This window comes from Cygnus olor, chromosome 9, assembly GCF_009769625.2.
Source record: "Cygnus olor isolate bCygOlo1 chromosome 9, bCygOlo1.pri.v2, whole genome shotgun sequence".
NCBI classification, from domain to species: Eukaryota; Metazoa; Chordata; class Aves; order Anseriformes; family Anatidae; genus Cygnus; species Cygnus olor.
The window spans coordinates 2,250,185-2,277,817 of record NC_049177.1 but is presented as its reverse complement, the minus strand read 5'-3'; the positions used below and the strand labels follow the sequence as shown (position 1 = coordinate 2,277,817).

Below are 27,633 nucleotides of genomic sequence, written 5' to 3'. Positions count from 1 at the left end.
GTCTGCTTCTTATTCTCAGTGTGGGAAAAGGAACATGCGCGGTTTTTTTTAGCCTACATAGAATGATTTGCACCAAATCAAAACTCACTTTTCCAGCTGGTTGGTAAGGTTTTGAATACAGTGTTGTTGGTGGCTTCTTTCACAAGGTGTTTGTTAAAATGGACTTACTCTGAGGGGTCTTTTAAAGAGTTCTATCTAAATAAATGCTCAACTGGAAAAAGTATTTCAGTTTAATGATCTAGTTAGAAATGATTTCATGTTTAATATAAAACGTAAATAAATAATCACCATTTCCTTCAGTTTTGTCTGAAGCAAAAAAGACATTATTGTGAAAATACCTAGAATCATGAACTCAGATATACAGCTATAATAGAAAGCTATAATAGAAAGCCAGGTGCCTGATTTCACGTACTGAGATGATCACCTCCTCTTTTAAAGGACATTCCTTAAAAACAAAGACACAGAAGCTCTACATAATTAATGCAGATTTCTATTTTATATGGCCCAGAAGAGATCTATTCAGAACACATTTTTCTCATGCACTGAGATGAATTTGAAATTATCTATATTGCAGAGGCTTCCCCACATTCTGGGATTCTTGTTTTCTTGTGCGATGACCCAATAAGGGTCATGTACAAGCTCTGTACGTGAACTTACTTTTTCTTTGATCCTCTTCCAATAAAGATACTCCCTGTAAATCTGGAGACTAGATATCCACTTACTCCAAGACGGCTGGCCAAAATATATGCAGGATTGTATTTCACAGAGTATTTCTTTAAAACAAACAAACAAAAAATTGGCAATTCCTGAAGGATAAGGATTTACATACCAAGGGCAAATGAATAACATGAAAACATCTTTTAAAAATATTAACCAATGCAAAATATGTTTAACATGGTATTTAAGCTTTTACTACAAAACCAGAAGTACTTACATGCTGATTCTGTATTAAAGGATCAAGCTGGGGTTCACAAGGAATATTGAAAACTACACGAATTCTACCTTCTGGGATCACATCACGTGAATCTTGAACCTTTGAGAGAAATGCAACACATTAAAACTAAAAACAGCAGTCTTTGGATAATAGATCCTCAAGTGTATTTTATCAACAATTTTGCTGCAGTATGCAAAGAGATGCTTTAGGATCATCCTTCCTTGGCCAACACTGCTTTGTCACAAAGGCAATCAAACAGCATTAAGTCAAAGATATCCTTGACCAAAAGCGGTCCCAATTGGGACCTCTATGTATTAAAATTTATCCCAAATAATCAATAAAAATAATCCTCCATTCAAGCTATGCTACCTTATACTTGTCATGCCAGCAACAGAAACAGGGAAAGCAGAAGAACCTCTACTTTGACTAAACCACCAGGGAATGTTCTATTTAAAACTTCAGCTAGCAAAACAACCAGTACTGCCACACAATATCTTAGATCATTTTCAGCTTGAAAGTAAAGAAATCCAGGAGGGGAAAATGGAACTAACTTCTCCCATGCAGCCATAGTAAGGAGATCCCAGCATAAAGGCTGTGCTCCCAGGGGGAAACAAGTCATCCAAAGTTTTGATGTTTGAAAAACGAGAGTCAAAGGCTTTGATATCCTATATAAAAAAGACAAAATTGATTGCATTAAATTTGTCATTCAGTTCCAGTAGAATCATTTAAAAGTTCATATAAATAGATGCTTATTCTACAACACTTATGAAGTATTCTTTTCAAATATAAAATAATTCATTGAGTGCAAAGAAGTTACTGCTATATTACAAATGCTTGTACACGATCAACTGTGCTACCTTGTAGAGCACCACTACAGTACTTCGTTCAAAATATCATCAGTTATAAGATGATAAAAAACCATGTTTTCCTACAGATCTCTACTTTGCAATAGGGCCCCAGATTCTGTGACAAAATACTTGCTTAAGCACATTATATTTTTTATATACTAAATGACATTAATTTAAGATGCTTATTTTTGTTCATTCTTTTATTTAAAAGGTGCATACTTTCTTCCCCCCACCCAATGGAGTAAGGAACTAACTGCAAGAAGATATTGAAATTGTGTATTTACCTTGACAACAGTTTGGTAAACAAAAGGAAGAACTTGTTTTGACCACTGCTTCTCCAAATATACTTCACCATTTTGGTTTAGTTGATATCTATTGCCAGTGAGTAACTGAGCATACACAACTATTGATGTTTCATGAATAATTATTCCTTTTCTTCTCTGGTAACTGAGCACAAAATAGAATATTTAGTTTGATTACAATAAACAGAACTTTGCCAAGGTAGTGGAATTATTTTTTTAAATAAAAAGTTACTCAAAAAAGTTACTTTTAACAAAGGAATTTTAATGTTTTGTTTCCTGTTTTATAAATAAACACCCAGAACAGCTTCATCAATTGCTTACCCATCATTGCGCAGCCATCGCTGTGTAGCTAAATTTGTTAATTTAAACCCATTTTACCTTTACAGTAGGTAAAAGGAAGGGTAAGGAGTAATTGGGGGCAGTTAACTCAAATGACGGAGAACAAAATGGCAAGCTACAGTAACTCAGGTGTATTCTGTTGGTCAACCACACTCTAGAAATGTAAGCTGTATTCAGATTTAACAATATTAAGCTATTGAAGTTGTACCTTGATACTATATGACTCCATTCTATATACTTCCTACAACTGTGGATTAGATTACTAAGACCAGAAGCGTCCGATATTCATTTATTGAAAATTCTTTTTTAATGGCATCTGATTTTAAACACCTAATGACTAACTCCACACACTCTGAAATTTCAATATATGCTTTGTTACTTTTTATTTTTTAAATTTGTTTTTCATTCCAGTGAACTCATTAACCTTTATTATCACAAATGCAGCAGCTCTTCCCTGCTACTTAGGACTATGATAAGGCAACAAAACAAAGCTAAGCAATAACATGCAATGTTACGCTTTCATCTTCAAAGTTACTTACTGCTCTGAAAGACCTTGCACTTCTTTTAACCACATGCTTTGTTCCTTATCTCCAACATATGCCACTTTAGTTGGGGGCACTGCATTTCCCATGTAGAGCTTCTGTGTTCCGTGTGGTTCTTCCAAGTAGAACCTTGAGAATATTATAACAGATATGAATTTAATCAAATGAGACAAATCTAGACATAACCAACCATGAGCAAAACTTAAAATAGTTCAAAATTATTTTTTAAGGACATGGAAAACTTGTATTTTTATCTACCCACCCACAACAGTTCACACAGTGTAATTTTAGATGAAATACCAGTGCATGTACTGGAAGGAAGATTGCATAGAAATGTTCTCTTCTACATTATTCCATTTGGATTTCTATATGTGCTTTTTTCTCCCAAAGTTAAGAATGAGCTCTCCTAAACTTCTAAATCTAGAGTGAAATATTGAAGGACTAGACTTCTACGCTGATAACCAAAGCTCAGAATGATGCTAAACAGATTCTTCCATCAAGCAGCCTTGGATACATCTGGACTAAATTGCTGTTAATAAACATTACAACAAAACCAAAACTTTTTTATACAGCCTAATGAACTTGTTCAGAAAGAAATGATAAAGAAGGCAATTAATTACCTATGAAACATCACTTACTTGGTTTCTCCATCTGACACAGCAACAACTCTGGCTTCTTCAAGGTGTGGCCAGTTAACAAAAACAAGCTTTCCAAGTATCAAACTGGCAACATTTTCAACTGTCTGAAAAAATCAGAAGTTACTATTATTACTCTTTTTTAACAAACTCAAATTATTTTAAGAAAAAAAAATTCAAATTGTTTTTCAATAAAAATCACTAAAGAACTTTTTTTTCTTGCAGAAGAGATTAATTTTAGCTTACTAATTTTATTTTGATACATACTACATATAATCAGATTAGAAATGATGAAGAGAACCACATTTTATATTTTAGGAAGAGTATCACATTCCAAGTGTGTCTGCTTACAACTTGTATATGTTAGTTATAAGACTGGGGTCGACTTCCATTTCTAGTAAATGCTTCCTTTTTTTGTGTGTGTGTGTATGGTAGATCATTTAGAACAATTTGCATCTCTGGGACATAATAATCGAACTAAAAATTTGAGATTAGTACAATATTTTGTACTACAGATTTTATGTCTGTATCTCATGGAAACAAAGTAACAGCACTTATGTCCAGGACTTTCCTAGCATTTGTAATTTTAGTCTCATATTATATTCTCTTCATCCAATTAGTTTCAGCTATCTTTTAAACTACTCTTTTTGCTTATTTAACTCTTTGCCACCTATCACTCTTCCCATCTCTCTAGCATAAACACTCACTTTGTTGTTTTCCTTTTCTCTTTTTTTCCTTTTTTAATTAATTTATGTAAGTCTTTGAAACTTTTTTCTTCCATTTATTTTCCTGGATTTGTCTTTTGCTACCTGGTATTTTTGATTATCAATTAATGTCCTGGAAAGGATTTTCAAAAAAACATTTTGCTTCTTAATGTCTCTGCATCAACTCTTTCTTCTAATTCCTCTATCAATCAATTTCATTTAAGTGGAAGGTGTAACTGCTATGTTGATGTAAAGATACTGATAAGAAATGCCTGTATACTCCACAACACAACACGAGGCAGTGATGTGAAGGCCCTTCTTCCTTACCATTATATCATTTCCAACTATTAGTTTGTCACGAGAGAGCCTCACCAAGTCCTTACCTAACAGTATCTGACAACCACCATAGGGAAATGCCAGAAACACTACTGAGATGCCAGACATATAATAGTCTGAAGTTAGGACAAATTCAAATCTTTCGGCAGTTTCCCCAAATTCTAGACTGTTCCCTATGCAAAGTTAGCATTTTAATGCTAATGAATGTTTTTTTTTTAAACTCTTGACTCCAACAGTCAACAAAAGCTTTCGGTGTGAACTAATACAGCTGATGTTTCCAGTGAAATGGAACAGCTGTTTTCAAAAACATACACTAAGAATACTACTACAAAGGGGCTAAACTTTGGGCTGGCAGCTAAGAACTCGGGAGCTCCTACTCCAGCAATTCATTCTATGGCCTTGAACATTCACCTGTATTTCACCTTCCCTTCTATTCATTGAATTTCAGAAACTTATATGTAAAGCTCATTTTGAGATCAAAGCATTACTAGTTAAAGTTCAGAAAAAATAATCTGAAGACATTCTTTTAAATTAACTATTCAATTCAATATATTCAACCACTCTTTAATGCTTACTAGATTTTGGAAGTTTTTAAATCTGTTTTGGAATTACCCTAAATGTTTTTCTCTTCTAGTACACTATTGAGAAGATATGAATAACTAGCATTTCAAATTTGACTATTTATCAAATTCAGTCTCTTCATGACAAGGTTTTTTGGTTGACTGTTGGTTGCTTCTTTTTTTTTTGGGGGGGGGGTGAGGGGTAGTTTTGTTCGTTGGTTGTTTTTAAAGGAGCTGAATACTTACTTGATCTTTTGAGTTTTCATCAGTTATGATTTCTAACATCATGTTTTCTCCATGGCTGCTTTGCTGAAACACCTGCACACCACTTTTTCTAAGATAAAACTGGGTAAGAACAAAATAGTACATAAAAATTCCTGAAATGTTATGTAATAATTTATGAAACAGAATTTAAAATGTCGGAAGACTGAAATCATTTACCTTATGTTTAATGTGCTTTAAAGTAGGAAATCCACAAAAATATAATGCACTCTTGTTGATTTTAGTTATCTGATTGTGGGTAATTTCTACATGCCAAGCATCCAATGGTATTGTTTTATACCTAAAAAACAAGTTGCACAACATTTGCTCATACAGAGTGGCTTTTAACTATAGAATCTCTCATTATTCACTCAAACCTTAAGAACACTAATTAACAAAACATGTGACTACCCTGTAAGGTGGTAATTAATTTAAACCACTGGAAATCTATACAAGAGAACTATGAAACCCATGTTATTGCTGCAAAGATACTACATTAAGAAAAGACAAAACTTAACTTTAAGCCATAATATGTTGCAACCTTGCTATTTTAATTCACTGTCATTGTCAAATTCCAAACTAGCAATGGTTACATGTGGTAATAACATACATCTTTACAACTGTTCATTCTCAACCAAATAAAATCCCACAACAGGCATTCCTCTATTAATGTGTCTCAGGTTTGACTACAATAAAGGTTATATTTCCATTTAATCTTGAAATCTCAGCCTGCGTTAAATAAAGCTAGCTACTTGAACTGAGAGGAAAATTAACAAAGCACTTGTGTTCAATACTCCACATTGGATCTAAATACTTACCATGGTTTACAAATGGTCTGGAATTATTGGGTTGATAGATCACCACTATCAGGTATTTGCACCAATTTTTCATCCTTTGTGTCATACAAAGGATAAGAATTCTCTAGAGTGTTCTTGCTGACTTAGCATTGGTTCATCTGCTTTGCAAAGCAACTCTTGACGACACAGGACAACGACTCCTACCATGCTGACCAGAACAAATAGTATCTAATGCAACACTTTATATTGTCCAGGGTAAGTATCTGCATATACAAGCTTTGGCTAAAACGCACACAGAAGTATTCTAATGACTTGTATTCTACACTAAAATAGTTATTCCAGAATTACCTGGTAAGACACCTTTCAATTGCAGGAAACCTCTCTGGCCAAGGAGACATGTACTGGAACTCTGCATCTTTGTCATACCAGTACATTAAGCAGGCACTGTGAGTATTTCTGCGTTTCTCCTCTTCTTTTAGGCACTTATTACATGATTCCATGGCCTGCAGCAGTCGTTTCTAAATTTAAAGAGAAATTAGCATATGTGAAACTGGCAACAGAAATGAGCACAGGAAAGTCTGCACTACAAAGGTGGATACTTGCGCTTTTCTGGTTAATACATTCACTAAGAGCAGCCTTCCCTTCCTTATATCCCAGGTGCAGGATAAAACTAGGACAATTAGAGTGTAATAGCTTTGGAGAATAAAGATTACCTTTTTTGGAAACATACTTTGAGAATGTTAGCCACATTTTACCTTTTGGATTTAGCATTCAAAGAAATACTAGAAGGATTTTAGAAGATATACTTTTTTTTCCCTCCAAAATAACTATTGGAAAAGGTTTGAACAATTACAAGTTTTTCAAGAAAAAACTGTTGTCTTTTGTGAAGAGACTAACTCTCATCAACTTTTCACTGTGAACTATGAAAACAATTGAAAGACATGCATCACTACCTGAATATATATCTATTCTGTATTTTAATTTTCATTCACTCTTTGATGTACTTAAATTTAGTCTGATAAGAATATGGCTATAGGACTTGTTATGACAACAACACGAATACATTATATTGTTGTCCTACAGGCAACAGGATAGTATTATTGTATTGCTGTCCTTTAACATTCTACTGCTCAATTTGTACTTAGTCTTCTGCCCATTACTGGTGCTCAGGTGAAGAGATTTTCTGTAAATGAGCTGTTTTATTTTTTGTGTATTTTTGTTACTTTTATTTTACTTACAGAAACACTTCATTTTTGTATATACTTAGGAATAGACATTTTTCTCAAGACATTATGTATCTGACTACCTGATCAAAAAAACAAAAATAAGCTAAAAATCCCACATTCCTTATTTAAGACATCTACTACTTGAAGCTAACTTTGCTTGTGGTAACTTAATTTAACCTGATCTCCAGGCAGCAAATAATGTTTTCCCAAGGTCTTATCAGGCATTAATTTAAACTTCCACCTAACTGCACTTCTCCTAAACTTCTTAATTAATCTATAGATAGACTTGTTACAAAGCTCTCAGCAGACATTAAAAGAATTTACCTCATCAATAAAAGGGATTAATACCACAGCTTCCCATTCTTGCTGTTTTCCATTCAGGTCAGTTTTAAAGTCTGGTGGATAATATTCTATAATAGGAGAGTCTTGACTAATCATCAAATGCTATGAAAATACAATAGGAGAATCAAACAATATAAGAGACAATTTAGCAGTATTTCTAGGAAGAGAGAGATGAAATCTGGTACTAAAACCAGCTCAAGGCTGTATAAGAGTTAAAGAATTATCATTTAACTGCCCTGGTCAAACTACTTAGCAAGTTCAACATTTTGTTTTATTTACTAACTTGAAAACATATATGAATAGTAAGAAGTAAAAGTATGTAACTTAAGATTCAGAGGTAGAATATAACTAAGAGTATATACATAAAATATAAAGAAAAAGAGTTATCAAAATTCAAAATAAAACAGACAAAACCAGTAAATGGTAGAAAAACATGACTTAATTCTAAACCCTACCTGGTAACATTTAGGTAATAGATCTTTGCTAGCTGCTGGAAGTACAGCAAGAAGCTGTTCAAATGGCATGAAAGGTTTTCCCAGTTCAAATTTGATTTCGAGTTCACTGATGTTGCGAATATCTGACAGATAAGGTGCATAATGATATGGGTAATACCTGCAGGAAAAAAATATCTTGAATTACACTACAGCAGCATTCACAGATGAGAAATAAACAGAACTGTATTACATGTTTCCAGCAAATAAGGTGAAAACCGTTCCATCCTTAAACAGTTTCTCATTTGACAATTTTTCTTACCAGCTCCATGACTGAACTCCATGGTAATAATAATGCAAAATCCATTGTATTGCCTGGACATAACATTCAGCTTGATCAGCCAGGAAGTCACTTAAAATAAAAAGATAAAAGGTAATTCTTAGCTTTACCAGTATATAAAAACTACTCGGCACCTTGTACATAGGAATGAAGATCGAGCACTTAGAGAACCTAGTAAGCACACAGTTTTCTAGATTCATTTACTACTAAGGGATTATTTTTTCCTCTCTAGTCCTCTAATACTTCTAACAGAAAACTTGACTTGTAGCTCTTCTAACATTAGCCAGAAGCATCACCACTACAGGACCATGCCATGTGCTCTCTGCTTTCAACATGGATGTACGTTCTGTTTTATATTACATATATGCAAAGACCTGTCTTTTGTATTAAAAAAAAAAAGAAAAAAAGAAGCAAACACTTACTCAGAAACTACTTCTACACCCATTTTAGTCATGTAGTAAGTTCTCTTGTATTGCCTAAACTCTGTTTCAAACAGATCATCATCTTCTGGTTCATCTTCCAACACAGCTGAAAGAAGCCATGAAAAAATATGGATTAAGATTCCATAAGCTCTCTACCACAACAAGATTTCAAGACATTCAGTTTTGATTTAATGCTTGAACTCTATTCCTCAATTCACAGTTATGTATGCTTGTTCCTTCCTTGCACAGAAAGCAACACAGAACAGTCAAACAAAATTTTCAGCTGGAGATTTTTTTTTCTTTAGAAGATTGGCAACACATTTTGTAGCCCAATTATATAAGAACTGAACAGAAATATAAACCATTTGAAAGTAATTTCAGAGTAAAATAATTTTTAATTCCCCCCCCCCAGATTTAAATTTATAGATTTTTGACAAGAAATTTCAAAGCAGGACCCAAAGGCATTTCTTTTGAATAAGTGGAATGAGTTTAAAAACACAATTAACAAAACAACAAAAAAAATCCAGAGCTGTACAAAAAACAACGAACACCACTAAAACAACAAATTAGTTTATTTTTCCTGATCTGTGTAACAAATTACCAAGGCATATGGTTACCAAAAACATAATGTTACTGAAGACTTGCTCATTCGTATTTCATCATGGAAATACTGGTCAGGTATGATGCATTTCAAAAGCTTTAGCCCTGTTCTCTCACCACAAGCCAGTTATATGCACTTCCATTTCCCAATAGCTGACTATACAACTCTTTCATTTAAAGAAATTTCTGGAATGAAATTCTTACAGATTTTCCAAATTTATACTCAAATTAACATTTTGTTGTTGTTGTTATATGCAAATGAAAAAATAATTTGCACTTACTTCTAGAGGTCACAACTTCGTTTTTTTCTAATGCAGCCAAACACAGAGAATTTTCCTGAGCCTATTAAATTAATATTTGAGATTAGGTAAAAATACAAGCTAATACGCACATACCTCATCCATAACCACATAATTTGCAACTCAAAAGGCTAAAATAAATATGAATAAATATTATTATTATTAGGTATAGAAACACTGTATTTTCTTCCCTTGTAATTGCCTGGGGAAAAGGATTTTATCCATACACGTCAAACAAAGACACAGTCTCAGACAATATCTCAATCATCTTTAGACAAAAATATTTGAATGCCTGTTTGTGTTCCAAAATACAAGTATTTCCAAAACTCTCTAATACAAATATTTTACCTACATCATATATTCTGCTATGGCACAACTATGCAATCAAATTTTCAGCAACCTTAAAACAGTTCAAATTACTTTTGAGGGAAATAAGTACAGAAGGAATTGTGTTTGAGAGACTCAAAAAAACCAAGCACAGATTTTTTTCTGTCTACAGCACTCTGAAAAGCTTCAATAAGTGGAGTCATTAAATTGGCCCTCTTCCCCTGTACCTGAGATATCGTTGCCATTCAAAGGATCAGTCAAGACGACTAGCTAACACTATACAGCTGCTCCAAACTTCTGTGGCAAATAAGAAAACAACCACAAATAAAGCATTCCTTCTTAAAGGAATAGTTAAAATCTTGCTCTTACAAATCACAAACTGCACTAAAGAATGGGATAATGATATACCGTGACAGGTATAATTTGAAGAAATTTCCTGCTGCTACTGCTACACTCTGCTGAAGGTATATATTGAAAGATAGCCAAAAAAGCTCAAAAGAGAAGTTTATTCCATTTGACGTATGTACAATTTAAATTGCTATGGCTAGCAAACTACTGATTTACAAAAAATATCATTTTTATTTCCAAAGTAGTTTATGTAGAACACTAACCTTCTGTTTCTTTTGTTTATTGTTTCTGGCTTCTTCTGCTGCAATACCAGCTGCCTCGTTGAGGTATTTATCGCCTACTTTACTTTCAAACCATTTTAGGTCTACAAAGACTTCACTAAAGTGTTCACGATCAAACTGCAAAGAAAGATTCAAGTTTAGAAATATCAGAGGGATGAAAAATGTAGAGTAAGGTAGCAATAGATTACAAAAAAGATTTAGATAACTGCCAAACTTCATAATCAGCCCTACAAGTAGTAGAGGTATATATGGTCTGGGTAATATCGTCTTGTACAACATACCCAACACTTTTATAGTTCTACCTGAGAAACTGAAGACAGGGCTGAAGCAGGAACAGCAGATGAACTTCCTCCTTTAAAACCCTTCAAAAAGTTTTGACATCTCCATTTCTAGAGGCCCTATACCTTTTTTAATCTCTAGGATGGATTACTGCAGTGGCACATAATAGGACGGCCTCCTGAATGTCAGTTAGTTAATGAAGAATGTGGATGCCTGCCTCAGACATACTAACACTTCATTGCTCTTTATGAGTAATGTTAATAACAAAAGTTGCAAAAAATGTTGCTTTCCAAGGTCTTTGGACATGCCTTATGCCACAAAAGCCAAAAAAGTTAAAGTTCTGACCAGTAAGGAAGCAAAGAATATCATTGCTGGCAACACACTTTGCCCAGTATTGTCATTCATTCATCAATAATTGAGAGCTATAATTCTACTGGTGAACCCTCATTTGACCTGAAGTGCTAAAAGATGCTGGCTATAAAGCATAAACCCAATTATTCAAGCTTTCTCCTTTCAAGTCATGGTAAGATCAAACAACACCTAATTGGATCCCATGATAAAATAGCTCATGGCACCACTTGTAAAACACAAGTTACTAAGCAGTTCATGAAGACATCAGCATAATGCATTTTAGGGCACTATATGGAGTTCATATGTAACAGACTGAACCGTTCTATGAAGCATAATTATGAAGGTACTTACATCTGACAATCTCGTGAGATACTTCTCGAAGCGTTTTAAATTCAGATGCCCATTTTCATTTATGTAACCTATTGGGAAAACAGAGTATGGTTTTTCAAGTTAACAATTTGAAAATTACAACCTAAATGTTGCATAGACAATAAAATGTTCTGTTTTTTAAATTACACTCAAATCTAACTACTACTGACAGTGATGTGTTCTACGGCAAGCCTACATATTTATCATCTCTTAGAGGTCCTATAAAAAGTGGTATGAGATAACAGAGCTAAATTCAGTGATATTTTTGTTCTTCCCCATTTTTTACACTGGTTCTGTTTCATATTACTGAAAAGCCTGCAGTGAAGAGCTGTATTTTCAAATATAAAAATACTCATGGAGACAGCTGAAGTCTAAAGAAGAAAAATAAATTGACCAGATTCAGTAAGGATTATCAACCACTACTGCACAACTAGTAGGACAGTACATAAGTTTAACCCAACCTTTTGCTCTTACTCTGCCCTATAGCTCTCCCTTTGTTCAGACTTTAAAAATCAAAAAAAAATCCCCAGAACTCCTTACCTCCCAGTTCTGGCAAGATGGCCATGTATGTTCTATAAAGTAGCGGCAGTGCATCATGATTAATGTGTAAATGAGGTAGATGAGGAATAAAATCATTGCCTACAAGGAAACCCATTAAGATCCAATCATCTATTATCCTTTCAATATCATATTCAAATGGAATCTTATCCTAAAAAAAAAAAAAAAAAAAGGAGAGGAGCAACATTTTTGTTTTCATATAACCTTGCAGAATTTTTTTTCCTCCAATAACAGCTCCATTAGAACTTACTTTTACTGGTGAAAATTCATAATCAATATATTCTCTCATCAGGGATAAGTGCAGTAAATGAAATGTGGTTTCCTCTGGTGCGCATGCTCTGTAAATTATTCAAAACATTGTCAGTTATTTATAAACACAGTTACAACATGAATATTTAAGAAGCCCAAGTTTACCTAAAAATAAGTAATCTGAGGATTATAACTTTGCAGGATCAAGTATATAAACATTTGTTTACCTCTATTTTAAGATTAAACTGTTTTGAGTCAACATGTTCCACGTTGCATTAAATATCTCTTAGGCAATTTGTTGTCCAAAGAGAGGGACAACCTAACCTTACTTTGCACCAAACCAATGTACTTCTAAGGTATTGTAGGACTAAACTGAATACATAGAGTATGCAGATTCATGTCTAAACTGGCCGGGTTATGTACTCAGTCATTTGAAATACTTCTTTAAGAAGAGAACACACTCGATGTGAAAACATGTTCCAAATGCATTATCTATTAGTGGCTTCAACACATGGTACTACTGCACACAGAAAAAGACAAATCTACTATTCATATATGGTTTAAAGAAGACAACATGTATTCTTGCCTTCTTTTTCTCCCTTCACTAGAACTAGTTTATATCTACTAAAGTTAGGCCAAAATTAGTTAATACATACACCAAGAAATTAAAGCTAAGAAACTTCGATGTATTTTAAATTTGTAGAGGACTATTTCACCTTGTAGATATAAGTAGCTGGAACACCTCCAACGGCAAGCCAGCATAAACACCTGTATATTCACACACATACATACATACTGAATTTGGGCCAGAATCCTCTGAGAAACGTGTGTTACACACAAACTTAAATGAACAGTATTAAGACAAACTCTGGGCTACACTTGGCTGTGCAGAATTTCAGATCCAATTCTGTTTCTTTCAAACCTAATTTTCAAATTGGTATAAAGTAACTTTGGCAAATCCAGGTTGACGATGATTTCACCTGTCATTCTTCATGTCACTGGATTTGAAAATCCTGATAAAACAAAGAATTTCTATCAATCAATTAACTGCTGATAGATATTAGTTTGTATCCATTTTTAATATTTTCAAATTCCCAAGTGAAAATACTCTTTAAAAAAGTGACCATATTGACAGAAGGCAATTCCCGTAACTTCCAGAAGTGAACTCCTATAATAAGCCATATTATCTAGACATCATAAAAACGCTAAATCTAGAGCAATGCTTGAGGAAAAAAATGGTACTAGGAGATCTTGCCTTTTCATTTTTTATTTAACTAATTCATTAAATGTTGTCACACTTATTTTATATTCTTTTATTAAAAAAATGGGAAGGGACTTCTTTCTTTAATTAGAATTAGCTCCTTTAAAACATTACAATGCTACATGCCAACACCATCAACATAACAAAGCAGACTTTACCAATTTAATTGAAAAGGTGGCTGCAGAAGACTATGAAAGAAACATATTATTTCTGATGTTTATCGCATCGTCCTTGGTAATAAAAACATGTATGTATCATTTTCGCTAATGCATAAATCTAAACAATTATATGACTTATTACTGTGTTATCCAAAAGCTTTATTATACCAAAAAGTGAGTATTTTTGGTCTCTCCCACCTTCGCCTTGACCCACTGAATACACGTTTAAGGTTCATCACAGAAGGAACCTACTTACAGCAATATCTACCAAATTTTTTTTTTCTATTAGTTCAGAATAGCTCCATGTCCACGCACAATTCTGGAACAAAACACTTGATCCTGACTGATGATAATGCACGAGTCAGTTCAAATGAGCAAATCCAAAATAACAGCAACCAATCAGCCACTTTAGAACAGTTTATTTTAATAATTATCCCAGCCACTTACCTCATAGATAATTGAGTTTTAAAAGAGTTTTTAATAAGAATTATGGAAAAAGCGTCAGTATAGCCTGAGCTACCCCATTCAGAATATGACGCAAGAAGCACAACACACCAAAGGGCTAAGGATTTTTTAATTAGCTGCCCTGACAACATACATTTTCCCATGTGAACAAATTAAATCACAATTTAACAAGGTAATTTCTCTAAATTCACATATACTTTAACAAATAAACTAAGACTCTATTAATTTACTATGCAATCAACAAAGACTGTTTTAGTTACGCAGTACCTTTTAGATTTCAAGTTACATACATTAAGAGTAAAGTTAAAAGCAGTTCACCTTTGAGATTTTTTACCACCAAATCTGACTTCTTCTCTTAAGAGCGCAAAGTGTGCCTCATGACTTGTTAATCCCAGCATAATCTATTACAAAGAGATATTAGAAAGGTCTTATTTCATTTTTTAAAACTTTTACACAAGATTTGAACAATATAAATAAGTTTTGCTGTTCTGTTTCATTACAAATTCAAAACCTTGTACGAATACGAAGTTACATGCTTGCTGAATAACAGTTTGGAACACTGTGCTTACAAACCACAGACATACATACTTTGAAAACTTCTGTTGTTTATTATTTTAATTTCACATACCAAATCAGCATCTAAGCCGTAGAGACAGTGTCTTGTGTTTGGATCATGATGGGGCTTTGCTTTTTCTGATCTGATGAACTCCATAATTTTATGCTCTCCTTCCCCTGGAGTCTGCATGGAGAAAATACATAAATAAATAAATATATATATTTGTTTCAATTAAATTGTTATTTTGAAGAAAAATAAGAAAATGCAATGACCTCATGGCCTGATAAGTAGACTGTTACTCCCTGCCAGGATTTGTCTGTAGAAATTTTCATATTGACGAAATATTTAAGATGTTCATGCAATCTGGCCATGAATTCAGTTCCTGAAAACAGAAACCCGAGTTAAACACAAAGCTTTTAATTAATCATTAAAAATTGCATTTACATATATCAAGTATTTATAATAACAGATACAGATTCTGTAATAGAAAAAGGGTACAACTGTTTTTTTAAAGAGGTTTCATTTTTTTTCCATACCGACTTAAAAAATCCCTAGAACAAGACAGTAAATCAACCATATTAAAAGTTATTCAAACTTCCTGTAATTTCAAAAGAAAAGGCTTATAGATAGGAAAATATTACCAAAATATAGGTTTAAAAAAATTTAAACACATTTAATGTTAAATTTAAACATTAATTTAAATAATTAACAAATTATCTTACCTGGTGTAATACAGTTGGAGTCAAATCTGGCTTCAGTAGGTAGAGTTTCTCCCTTTTCTAATGCCTTTTTTATTTTGTCCTCTGCCTCTTTTGCTGATCTGAAACAAAACAAGGGTGGGAATAAGGGGTAGAGAAGGAATTACCATAACATCTTTCTGACAAAATATGTATTAGTTTTTAAAAAATGTTAAAAAAAAAGAGGGAGAGACTCTTAACTCCTGAACAGAGCTTGAACTTGCTTCTGATAGAACTACAAGACTTACAAATAGCTTTTTTACCCAGTAATGATAATAATCTGTCATTACTCAGATAAAGTTAATATTTAGATTACCAACAAGGTAACTGAATAACTCATCCTAAGGAAAGTAAATTAACATTGAAACAAAGGTAATTCTTGGGATCTAAACATCTGAAAATGCTATCCCAGAACAGCAATGAGCAAAGCAGCAAGTCTGGAGTACCACAAGGGGGAGGGAGGTGTTAACTAACAACTTATTACCACTAATGGAGAAAAATAAAATCACCCCAGTATTCTTGGTCAAGGATTCTATACACGCTTCTAAAACAGAAAAAGAGAAAACAATGTCTTGAAATGGTTTAATAGATTCTTCTCCCATACAATTTAAAGACTTTACTTGTTCTCTCAATTCTGCTCCCCCCCCCCTTTTTTTTTTTTTTAAATTCAGAACTCTAGATTTCTTAATCTCTTCCTCCTCCCATCTTCTTTTTTCCTTAAAAACAAATAAACAAACAACAAAATACCCTCCCTGGCTTGAAAGTATTCTCTCTTGTCCCTTTCCTCCCCATGTGTTTGTCCCATTTCACTCAGTATCCCTATATTTCTTTCCTCGTGTCAGTCTCCAAACAACTTTCACATATCCCAAAACATTAAATATTAATTTGTTAACACTGTAAAATTTACTTGCAGCTGTACATTTGAGCTAGCTTGATAACAAGTATCAGCAGGAACCAGAGTTTTTTAGTTCCCAAACTTCTCCTCTACAACTGGCAAAGAACAACCCGTTATAGTTACCCAAAAGGCCTCTCTAGAAATAGCATTCACAAAGAGCAAAGACTCTCACAAGTTATCAACCAACTGCAGACATCCTCACGAACACCAGTGCAGATTTATTCCATTGAAAATTTCATATTAAAAAAAAAGTCTCCATTCTCCCACACCCAAGCTTTGCACACACAGAGGAAAATCTGAGTAACTAACACGCTTTTCTTTCTGGAATGCTGATTATACATATTAACATTTTACAAGCAGCTACCTTCACTTAACTAAGAATTAAAGCCACCGTCAAAGGCACAACTACTCACAATATATTTTATTTTTCATAGCATACGTTTAAGTAAATATTTTTAGGTAAATGTTTATTATCCTGAAGACAGAGGAAGAACAAATATTCTCACCTAAAACGTCTCCCACGCTGCTGATTCATTTTTGCTCTTGGAGCTACACCATCAACTGCCATGAAGAAAACCTTCCTTGGCTTAATAATGCGAAACAGTACTTCCAAATAGTGAAAAATATCAGCAAAAATCTTATCTTCTGAGATTCTGAAGTGAACATCATCATCATTTGGATGTGAACACTGATGTATAATGCCATTCATGTCCAGGTATAAGTTGTCAAATTCTGGAATCTAAGCAAGCCGTAGTTAGTACCCAGTTGGGAATAGCTGAAGGAACGCAGTCACTGCGCAACGCATGGCTGAGAATAACAAACTCTGGAAATGAACTGAGGTGGCAAGGCTTTCCCAGAACCTATGTACACCAATGTGCTAAGAGTATCTTGACTGGTTACAGGCTTCTCTGCACTTTCATTCCATTATTAGGATTTTCCCAGTGAACAGATTCATATCCCATCCTGAACATTTTTGGCGAAGGGAACACAATTCTAGAGAAAGATATGTTCTACATTGCATGAGGAGAAAAAACAACTGATTCGATTTTGCATATCTGCGCTACAAAAACAATAAAAACTACACAACTGAGGATGCAGTTTCCAATATTATTTCAAAAGCAAAATCAGCCTTAGGGCTCTCTTAGTCAACCAGTTCCTAACATGACCACTTCATGCTGCCTACTTAGCTACGATAATCGCTGTCTGTGAGTCTGGAGAACAGTAATTATCACCAAAAGCAGTAGTTATCAACAATATCATCAACTTCTTTGTCACGAATTCCAAACTTCTGGTTTCCCGTTTGCCTAAGTCTCGGTTCTAGGGAGTTCTGTCCTGGCTTCATCTAATAGCCTTCTTTAGAGCAGCTCAACTTCACAAGCAACATTTAGAGCACAAACAACGTCTGGCACAAAGGGGCCGTTATCTATCTTTTTGTTGCCAAAAAGAACCAAACAAGCACAAGAGCAGTTTGCAATAAACAAATTGACTCTTTAATCCACCAGTATGACTGCTCATAAAAATTCTCCTATCATTACAACCGGAAAAAGTCACTGCTAACTTTCTGTGGTAATCTGTTGTACTGCTGCTGACATAACTTTACCTAAGTTTGAAAAGCGTATCATTGGACTTGTATTTATCATCCACATATAAGAGAAACTTGAGTTTGCGTCAGAACTTGGGAAGGAAGAAGAGATGGACAAAGGGGCAGGACTGGAAGGACCTCCAGCCACCAGCAATAACCACTCTTTTGTTGTGCTCAGTGACCCTTGGTATAGTTCAACTCAGTAGCCACACTGCTCTCAGCTTGCTCAAAACTCAACTCATCAACACAGGCACCACCTTTAAACAGGAACTGAGCGGGGCATTACACAGGCAGCATCATAAAGAGAGAAAAACTAAAACAGGATGTTGTGCTTTTGTATGGAAGCAACATATATATATATATATATATACATATACACACACACGTGTATGTATGAAAAACAGATGATTTAAGAAGCACAGACATAATACAATTCAAAAATAATTATACATGTTTTACACAGAAATTGCCTTCTATTATTCTGTGTAGTTTTTCTGTAATAGCAAACAGGAAGCAAAAAAAAAAAAAAAAAAAGATGTAGCTTAGACAAGCGGCCTACATTGGGAAAAATTCTTATCAATGTAGACACATGCGGCTGACATCATAGTTCAGTCAGCACTCCTGCTTACAAATGGTAATAAACAGGACATCAGATATATGTTAGCAAAATTAACCATCTGATTCTGTTTGGCCAGAGCAGGAGCTAGTTGAAAGCAAACTTTCAGAGCACTGAAAGACCTGAAACAGCAGTTATCTGCCAGAATGGCTGCGGACAGCCACCATCCAGCCACCATCTCAAAACACCAAAATACAGAACTTCTGAAATAGTAGAGGACAGGCTTCACTGTCTTTTACACAAAATGTATTAGCGAACACATTTGAAACAGTTTGAAATCCTAACGTAGATGATAGTATGTGTCAGGTTATACATTTCAGAGGTCTGGTAAAGATGAGAAAGAACATAGATACATGTTTCTATCCAAGTTTCATGTCACAAACAGCCTAGCCATTTTTTTCCCTCTTTTATAAACAGCAAGTAACCCACACAAACAAGTTACATCATCCAGTCTCCAGAAAGCCTAGCTACACAGTGACAGCACTGGCATACTCAAGGCTGAGTTGCGCTTTCGTTTCTTAACAGCTCTGACAGGCTTTCAGGACGCAGGAGGGGTGCCACCCTTGGGGGTATTCCCCTGGTTTGGGCAGGCACCTGCAGACTCCTCAGCCGCCACAGCTCCCAAATATACACGCATTTTCAGTCAGCGGCCCTGGCTTTCACCAACAGAGCTGTAAGGCTAACGCCGTACGGCTGCCTTACTACAACACCGGGAGTCGTGAAGCAGCGTAACGAAATCCAACACGGCTGACAGACACACACGGGCCGTGAGGGCTCCGTCAGCCCTCCGCGCGAGGAGGACGGGACAAACGGCCGGCTCCGGACCGCTCGGCCCGGCACCAGCGACGGGTCGCTCCGAGGCCGTGCCGCTCCCAGGCCCCACCTGCCCGAGGGGCTCCTAACGCCCTCCAGCCACCCTCCGCTCGGCCCGGCCCGCAGAGCCCCAGCGGAGCACACGGCGGCGCTGGGGCCCTGCCGGCGGCCCAGCACCCTTGGGTGCCGCTGAGGCAACCCAGGCGCGCGCCGTGCCCGCCTCGCCGCCCGGCCCCGGCTCACCGCGTGCCCCGCCTCACCTGGTGCTCCTTCAGCACCTGGCTGAGGCACGGGTACCGCTCCGAGACCCAGCGGTAGAACTTGGGGACGCCCATGGCCCCCCCGCCCCGCGCCCCAACGCGCCCCGGCCCCGGCCCCGCTCCGCTTCCTTCCGGCGCGCCGCGCTGACAGCCCGCCCGCCCGCGCCATAGAGCGCCGCGCAGAGCGCCCCGCGGCGACCATAGAGTGCGCCGGGCAGAGCGGCCTCGCGTGACGTCAGGGCTGAGGGCGGGAGGCGGGCGGGGACGGGCGCCCTTCAGGAGCAGCCGGGTGCTGGCAGTGCCTGTCCCTTCCCCCCGCCACAGACCCAGGCGCGGCGGGCTGAGCCGTGACAGGCAGCCCAGCGCGGTGCCACAGCTCCTGCGGGGACTGTGTTTGGCTTCTTGAGGCCAGAACAGGTGCAGAACGGGACTTGTTATATCTCTAGAGAAACAAACTAACCCAGCAGAAAAAACATCATTCAGCTGTATTTTCCGAACTACCTGGAGTGCAGCTGAGATAAAAGTGACCGCTGGAGCCTAGGAACGCAGCATCACTGTGACCAAAAGGAACAATGCTGTTTGTCTCAAAACAGCGAAACCACAAAGAAGCACACTAACTTTCTAACGCTAAACCAGAGCCTCATCTTTCTTATTGTTCCCCTTCCATCCCTACAATATGGAGGCATAGAGAGACAAGCAATAGTGTACAGGAGTAGCATATGCCTTCTGACCATATGTACCTAGTATACTCTTGTCCATGTTAAAACGCTTTTTCTGAAATGGAATCTGAAAAAAAATCACTGGTTATAGCTGCACTTTTCCAAGGGGATTATGCAGAGCAAAAAACTCTTGTCCAGAACTCTCAGGAGCCTGAATGTGTTTTGCAACCACAGCTCCTAGATCGTGTCAGCTGCACTAGTGTCACAGCCATGGCACCAGCATCTTCCAACTCACCTCTTACTCCCATTTCCTTCAGGAGGGCTTGTTAGCACAGTAGGCAAGGGCTAACAAGAAACAATCTCAGAATACAGTAACACTTCATGAGTTTATTCACCATAGGTCTTGAGATCCTAAATATCCCCCCCTCCCTCCCAAAGACATCGGGCCATTTTTCAGACATTAAGGCCACGTGGAAGAAAGTCAAAAGGAAACCAAAAATCAAGTTCTACTGCTGAACAGAAACAGACTTCTGAACTCGGAGTAAAAAAAGGCGAAAGCACACCTTTATATCATATCAGTATAAAATGTAATGTCAGATTTTCTAATCTACAAATGAACTAATGAGGAAATCTTTATAAAAATATACAGTATTTTAAAATTAGTGTGCATCTCTTCAACACTGAAAATATATTCAGAGCACATAAGAACCTAAGAAACTTGCAGACTTGTATAGTCCATTTAATTGCTCATATGTACTACATTGTATATGTACAAAAAACAAATTGTAACATCTGACATCTGCAAGCACATTCACAACATGCTTGCAAACATGTTGTATATTTTATGTAGATTTCAGATTGATCATAAGACTGTGCCACTGCTTACAATCAGAAAACAAAAGTAACCAGTTATCACTGAGTAATACCTTCTGAAGAATATTATAACTTCATAAATTGTGATGGCGTCTTTCCTAAATGAACAAATTTCACATATATGGAGCCCAGCCCATATACATTTGGCAGAGGAGATTGTCATCACTTGCTTCTTGAATAAGGTAATGAACATGCCCTTCAATAGATAAGGGTAATCCTTTTATTCTGTTCCTCGTCTTAATAACACCCTGTAGCCGTTGTTCTATATCAAGGACATGGGTTTTGGCCTAGAAACACAGAAAAGGAAAAATAACTGAATATTGTTATTTTCCATGGACTTCCACATCTTAAAATAAAACGTCATTATTAGGATGTGTTTAAAATCTGTGTGTTAATTTAATACAAAACTCAAACGTCTACACCAGTTAAAGGATAATTACTGTTTTAAAATCATTCTCTAAAATAGATAGATTATTGGTCAAGTTACAGCTACTGTCCTAAATTTTACAAATAAAGTTTGCCAGAGAAAATTGAAAAAGCTATGCAAAAGTATTTGAAAATGTTACTATGTTTTATTTTATACAATTCCTTTCAAATAAATGCAAATTCCCATAAAAAAAAAAGCCTTTTTTATTTTTATGTTTTAAAATTCTGTCCTTAATTTTATCCACCTAGACTAGACTTTAGGCCAAAATTATGAGCAACTGAAAATGAAGTCTCATAACAGGTTGTGTTGAACAACTCAAAATGAACTGTTTTGAGGCGCACTTAGAGTAGCTAGTTCATACCAATTATACTAAAATTTTCTTTTAAAGCTCAAGTATAATATTGCCATCTATCCAGAAAAACAATTAACATACATAACTATGTGGGTGGTCCTGTAACTAAATGAAAGGCTCTGTAGAAACAGCTTTGTTGGTAACTATTTGAAGACAAGGAGATTTTATGTGCTCAAATGAAGCTCAGGAATATAGCTTCAGTACGGTATTTTGTTTTTGTCTTAGTTGCCCTGTTTGTCAGTGCTTCATATGTTTTATCTGCTATTACACATTCAGTCTTTTAAAATATTCATTTTAAAACCAAAAAAATCAGACAAATCAGAGATTTTACAGAAGGGAAAGAATAAATACTACAGCTTGTGCAAGCTATAGTTTGGATAAATAATACAGTATTTAGCAGCAACTACGAAAGAAACAGTAAATATTAATATTTTCCAAGTACTCCTTGATATACAACAAGGCACTTATTTATTCAATAATAAATGTCCACTCATGAAAAGCACCAAGTATGCCTGGAAAGGACATCTGGAGTCCCTTCCAAGTGTTACCATCACTGTTACTCTGGACAACTGTGCAACAGTTTTCCAGAAAGGAGAAGCAGGAGCCTTTCCTATTCTGTTTTCTGTTGTTGTCTTCCAAGATTTGGTAATACTAATGACAAAATTATAGATTCTATTTTGCTTGATTCTTTAGCAGATAAATGATATTTTCTATCAATAAAAATAATATTTATCCTTAAAAAGGATATAAAGAGGAGACTACCATTGAGATAATCCAGAGGAAACAACCAGAGTAATTTTCAAATCAAGGAAACAGAAAAATAAGGAACTTAAGATTTCAATTAGAAAATACGCAACTTGCAACCATAATGGACATGTGACATTTGAATACCTTAAGCTATGCTTGTTTTGAACTAACCTTTTCATTGACAACTTCTCCAGTTTCGTTCACCTGTGCTTTTGTGTTCCCTTTAACAGGCTTACTCCACTCCACAAGAGGATCATGGAGAAAAGTCTTTAAGACACTAAACAAATGCATTAAAAAAAAAAAAAAGGTAAGATACGCATTTCCTCTAATTGATTTTGACCAACACATATAGTTTTCAAAACAAGATTTTTTACACCTGCAAAACCAAAATATTGCTCTTTGCCTTTTGACTTCCATATTCTGAAATGAGGGAAAAAAAAGCTTTAACATGAAAAGCAGGCATCTTCTTCCTTTTCATCTCTCTCCATGTCACTGCTATTAGTAATTTCATAACGACTAATGTTGTGACTTTGAAACAAAATAGTTTGTTATCATGTATTTTATCAAATGATCTGTATTAGCCTACATCAAGTTCTGTAACTAAAATACTAGATAGGCAAGATATTCTTAAGACAGTAAAAAAATGCTTTCATTATCTAGTCTTTGTAGATCTTTAACTACTCTTCCGTTTGAACTTTTTATTTAAAGATGTGTGTCTTAGATCTTTTCTCCCCCCTTAAGACTTAAAAATCTCTGAGGGTGAGCAATTTATTCATTGTTTTTGCCTTAAGAGAAAGCTATCAGGTATACAGTAATATATTAAGACCTGCATCAAAAACCTTCAACTTGTCATTTTATGCAATTATTTGAATGATTCAAGCTTTCCTATGCAGTTTTGTTTTCTTGTGAAATTAATCAGACCAAAGCAATTCTGCTGTGGACCTAAGTTCTTTCTGGAGTTCAGAGCACCAGCTGAAGTTACTGTGGTTCACAGCCACTCATTAGTTGCAAATTAACTGCCTTTCCCAACATTTCTATGAAGATAACTGCCCCTTTACTTTTGATGAAATATTTCGTTAGCCACTATCCCTTGCAACCGCTACTTATGTAGTCCTAAATGACTTCCTGAAATGAACTGGAAAGGACTGACCCTTTGTCAGCTGAAACATGGAAACATTAAACCTCGTCAAAGAGATAATATGATCTTCACAGCTGATCAAAGCAGTTGTGACAATTCACTTGGGGACTTGCAAGCTCCATTTTTGCTGTTCCATCAGATATCAGAAGAAACCTGTGACCATATTCTAAAATTTATTCCCACTGTACAATTGAAAAACATTGCATGATCTCTAAATAATGAATGCAGAAAAGTGGTTTGAAATTATTAGACAAGATTGGTACCTAAGCCAAATATTATAACATTGATCACTTCGAGTATCTCCTGGGATCTGAAAAATCCAGGATAAAAATGCATTTAACTCAGGAAGAACCAAGAAAACTACATAATAAGTGAAAAAATGCAACTTTAGGAACGTGTACTAATTTTTAATATATAAGCATCATCTAGTTGTAGTAGTAACAAAGCACTGAGTCTGAAGTTAGTGCTGAATATTTCTATTAGTTTATATTGAACTGCATGTCATAGTAAGACTGAGCTGCATGACAGCCATATGCTGCAACTAGCAGTTACTGTTTTAGATGTTTAGACTACAGAGAGCTTTTTCAGAGTTTATGGCAAAAGCAATTGCCGTACCTCATTAAAGGCTCCCTTTGATCACGCATAAGCCTCATTGTGACTTCACAAGCTCTTCGGAAGAGACCTTCTGTTCCCATTGGACCCATTCCATTAACCATGTTATGAGTGAGACGAAAAGGAACAATCTCGGGAACTTCAAAAGTTTCTCCCTTTACATTGATAAAAAAAGGTTATGCCATATGCATTTTAAAGAGTAGTAAAATAAAGGTAACATTTGTGTTGTTCTAAGTTTTTTTTCCCCTGTCATTGCCTGTGGCAGATTCCTAGGTGAGAAGACATGTTTGGTCAGATCGCAGCCCCCCTTCCTATCTGTTAAAAGCAAATTACCATGAATAAAGGATAACCATGTCCAAATAATTTTTTTTCCTGCCTTAATACACTGATATATGTTCTAAATATATAATACAGATCTGTAGTCTGATGCAAAATGCTAACTTTTATAATTTACAGGTTTGCTTAAAACTATTTCCTTTTGTTTTTTTTTTTTTTTCCTTTTAATTAAGGGCTATGTAGGACAACTTACTCTTACTGAAAAGGAAGCAGGAGCGATTACTATCTCTACCTCACTTATCTATATTAAAAATGGCAGATGTGCCACACTAAAAGCATATTTTGGCAGAAATACCAAATCTCCATAACCCACTCAGGCCACAATTTTCTTACTTATTTTTACAGAACCATAGGAATTTTTTGTGCTGAGTGTTAGAAACACAAAAACTTCACAGCAATAGAACTCTCCATGTAATAATTACAGCTTTGCTTAAAAAGTGGCAGTGGAGAGAGGAGAGTCACAAAATAAGAACACTAAAATTTGGGCTACTTCAGTGTATCCATAGGCTCATCTGATATTGGCATAATCAAGAAGCTGGCTTTCATTAGTGCAGTACACAAAACAATCACATATTCTTTACATGTCCCATACTTTTTGTTGGGTATAAATATGAAAAAGTGAGAGACAGAACACAACAGATATGTTAAAACAAAACAAGATACTAGGAATTTATAACTTACATGCATGTAAAATAAAAACCAAATTCAGCAAGGGGGCATTTCTCACCTTATTGAAAAGACAGTTGAAATCCACATGCACGCATTCACCAGTCAAGGAATCAAAGAGGATGTTTTCACCATGACGGTCTCCTAGACCAAGTATGTAACCTACCATTGACATGACTGCAACAGAACGACAATAGGCTGACCTACTATTGTACCTGTGGGAGTAAGAATCAGATATGTAAGTCTAAATCACATCCTTATCTGTCTTTATTCAACAGTATCATTGATTCAACAGTATGTTTAGAGAAATAGATAAAGTAGATAATCTTTAGCTAGCCCAATCTCAGTCACTCACCACGAAGTAGGATCAGGGAATGTCCTAAGAAACCATTCATGAAAGACAGGAGGATGCCGGGGCAGGAGGACTTCTTTGAACATTTTCAGCTTTTCAGACAAAGGTGCTGACTTTGGAAGCATATGCTGACGTAGTTCCTTTCCAGTCATATAGATCCCTGTAAGAGACTTCCTCAATTAGGCAAAATAAATCCCCAAATGTAAAGCCTCATATGTACTATTACAATATGATATTTAAGATAAGATAAACATCTCCATAACACTGAATCAAATTAATAAATGGAAAATAACCCATAGAACATGCTGTTGTCAGGGTGCTGGAAAGTAAATAACAAAAACATCATATTAACTGAAACAGCAGACCAAGTACATCAACCCCTCGCACAAACAGAAGTGAAAAACAATTGATCAAATCTAATGTCCACAGCCTTTTCTATTATTCAGTGCTGCACATTTTTTTTCTTATAGAATGATGTGAATCATTTCGGTAGCAGTACCAGCAGCAAGGGAATGTATTAAGATGATTATGTTATCAGGTCTCTCATTAGCAAGTTGTTTACTGCAAGCAACAATTCTCTTCCATTTAAGAGTGAAGGTATACACACACATGAATTATCCTATATTGCAGATAATTAAAGTTACGTGATTGAATCTTCCTAGAGTTTAGTCTGCTTCCTTGCCGTTTGTATAATTTACTAATAAAGGTACAAATCCTTTAAAAATAAACAAAACACAACACCTAAGAATCACAGAATGGTTTAGGTTGGAAGGGACCTCTGGAGGTCATCCTGTCCAACCCTCACGCTCAAGCAGAGCCACCTACAGCAGGTTACCCAGGACCATGTCCAGGCTTTAACATCCTTCTCTTTCTCTGTTCTCCCATATATCCCCCCCTCCATATATATTACCTTTCTCCTTATAAAGTTTTATCAGAATATTTCTTAAGCCAGCGGTATTGTTCACCCATTCAATTATGCCACATTCATCATTTAATGGAATAACTGCATAGGTTCGAATATGGAGTTCTCGCCTACGTGACTCTGCATCTTTTCTTAAGCACTATTGACAAAAAAAAAAGTAGACATCAGATTAACAGATAACATAGGATGAAAATGTATCAATAACAAATGATTCTAGTCATATTTGTTTTCTAATCAGATGATCTAGAAATCAAAATTCTGAGCTTCACTGTCTGCAGCAGATTAAATACAAGTAAAATGCTCATCTGTTTTCCATAGTAACTTAAGGTGAGAATTTTAGGAATATTAGCAAATTCTGAACAGGAAATGTGAAACAACAGCAGGAAAGTCATTTACTGTAAATAGATTTCCTGCATATTACTGCTGGAAGAAGCAATGATTTTGGTAAAACGTTATACTTTTTTTTATTGTTTTCAAAAGTCTGTAAAGAGTTACGCATTATCAATTGCTATTGATTTCAGATGAA

At 35.7% G+C, this 27,633-nt stretch overlaps 2 protein-coding genes across 8 annotated transcripts in view; both read right to left on the bottom strand.

The window, feature by feature from the left end:
- Positions 1–20,166, bottom strand: part of XRN1 (5'-3' exoribonuclease 1) — a 39,424-nt gene extending 19,258 nt beyond the window's left edge. For 5 of the 6 annotated variants that reach the window (XR_005822519.1, XM_040567199.1, XM_040567196.1 and 2 more), the window contains exons 1-24: positions 20,024–20,166; positions 17,259–17,491; positions 15,843–15,940; positions 15,393–15,502; positions 15,193–15,303; positions 14,883–14,965; positions 12,682–12,769; positions 12,414–12,582; positions 11,856–11,923; positions 10,857–10,991; positions 9,901–9,961; positions 9,020–9,125; positions 8,580–8,669; positions 8,282–8,438; positions 7,809–7,928; positions 6,607–6,776; positions 5,642–5,762; positions 5,447–5,545; positions 3,604–3,707; positions 2,963–3,094; positions 2,067–2,229; positions 1,486–1,599; positions 935–1,033; positions 658–773 (exon numbers count right to left, since the gene is read on the bottom strand). Coding sequence is in view for 4 of the 6 variants with exons in the window: in XM_040567199.1 (XP_040423133.1) it covers positions 658–773; positions 935–1,033; positions 1,486–1,599; positions 2,067–2,229; positions 2,963–3,094; positions 3,604–3,707; positions 5,447–5,545; positions 5,642–5,762; positions 6,607–6,776; positions 7,809–7,928; positions 8,282–8,438; positions 8,580–8,669; positions 9,020–9,125; positions 9,901–9,961; positions 10,857–10,991; positions 11,856–11,923; positions 12,414–12,582; positions 12,682–12,769; positions 14,883–14,965; positions 15,193–15,303; positions 15,393–15,502; positions 15,843–15,940; positions 17,259–17,491; positions 20,024–20,098 (2,822 nt within the window). In the remaining 2 variants the exon portion in view is untranslated. The remainder of the gene's footprint in view (positions 1–657; positions 774–934; positions 1,034–1,485; positions 1,600–2,066; positions 2,230–2,962; positions 3,095–3,603; positions 3,708–5,446; positions 5,546–5,641; positions 5,763–6,606; positions 6,777–7,808; positions 7,929–8,281; positions 8,439–8,579; positions 8,670–9,019; positions 9,126–9,900; positions 9,962–10,856; positions 10,992–11,855; positions 11,924–12,413; positions 12,583–12,681; positions 12,770–14,882; positions 14,966–15,192; positions 15,304–15,392; positions 15,503–15,842; positions 15,941–17,258; positions 17,492–20,023) is intronic. The other variant, XR_005822520.1, reaches the window with a different exon arrangement.
- Positions 17,372–27,633, bottom strand: part of ATR (ATR serine/threonine kinase) — a 44,501-nt gene continuing 34,239 nt past the window's right edge. Inside the window, exons 42-48 of one of the 2 annotated variants that reach the window (XR_005822518.1) lie at positions 27,096–27,246; positions 26,189–26,345; positions 25,895–26,048; positions 24,835–24,986; positions 23,253–23,358; positions 21,609–21,842; positions 17,372–17,491 (exon numbers count right to left, since the gene is read on the bottom strand). Coding sequence is in view for 1 of the 2 variants with exons in the window: in XM_040567194.1 (XP_040423128.1) it covers positions 21,669–21,842; positions 23,253–23,358; positions 24,835–24,986; positions 25,895–26,048; positions 26,189–26,345; positions 27,096–27,246 (894 nt within the window). In the remaining variant the exon portion in view is untranslated. Of the gene's footprint in view, positions 17,492–21,257; positions 21,843–23,252; positions 23,359–24,834; positions 24,987–25,894; positions 26,049–26,188; positions 26,346–27,095; positions 27,247–27,633 lie in introns of those variants that run through there. The other variant, XM_040567194.1, reaches the window with a different exon arrangement.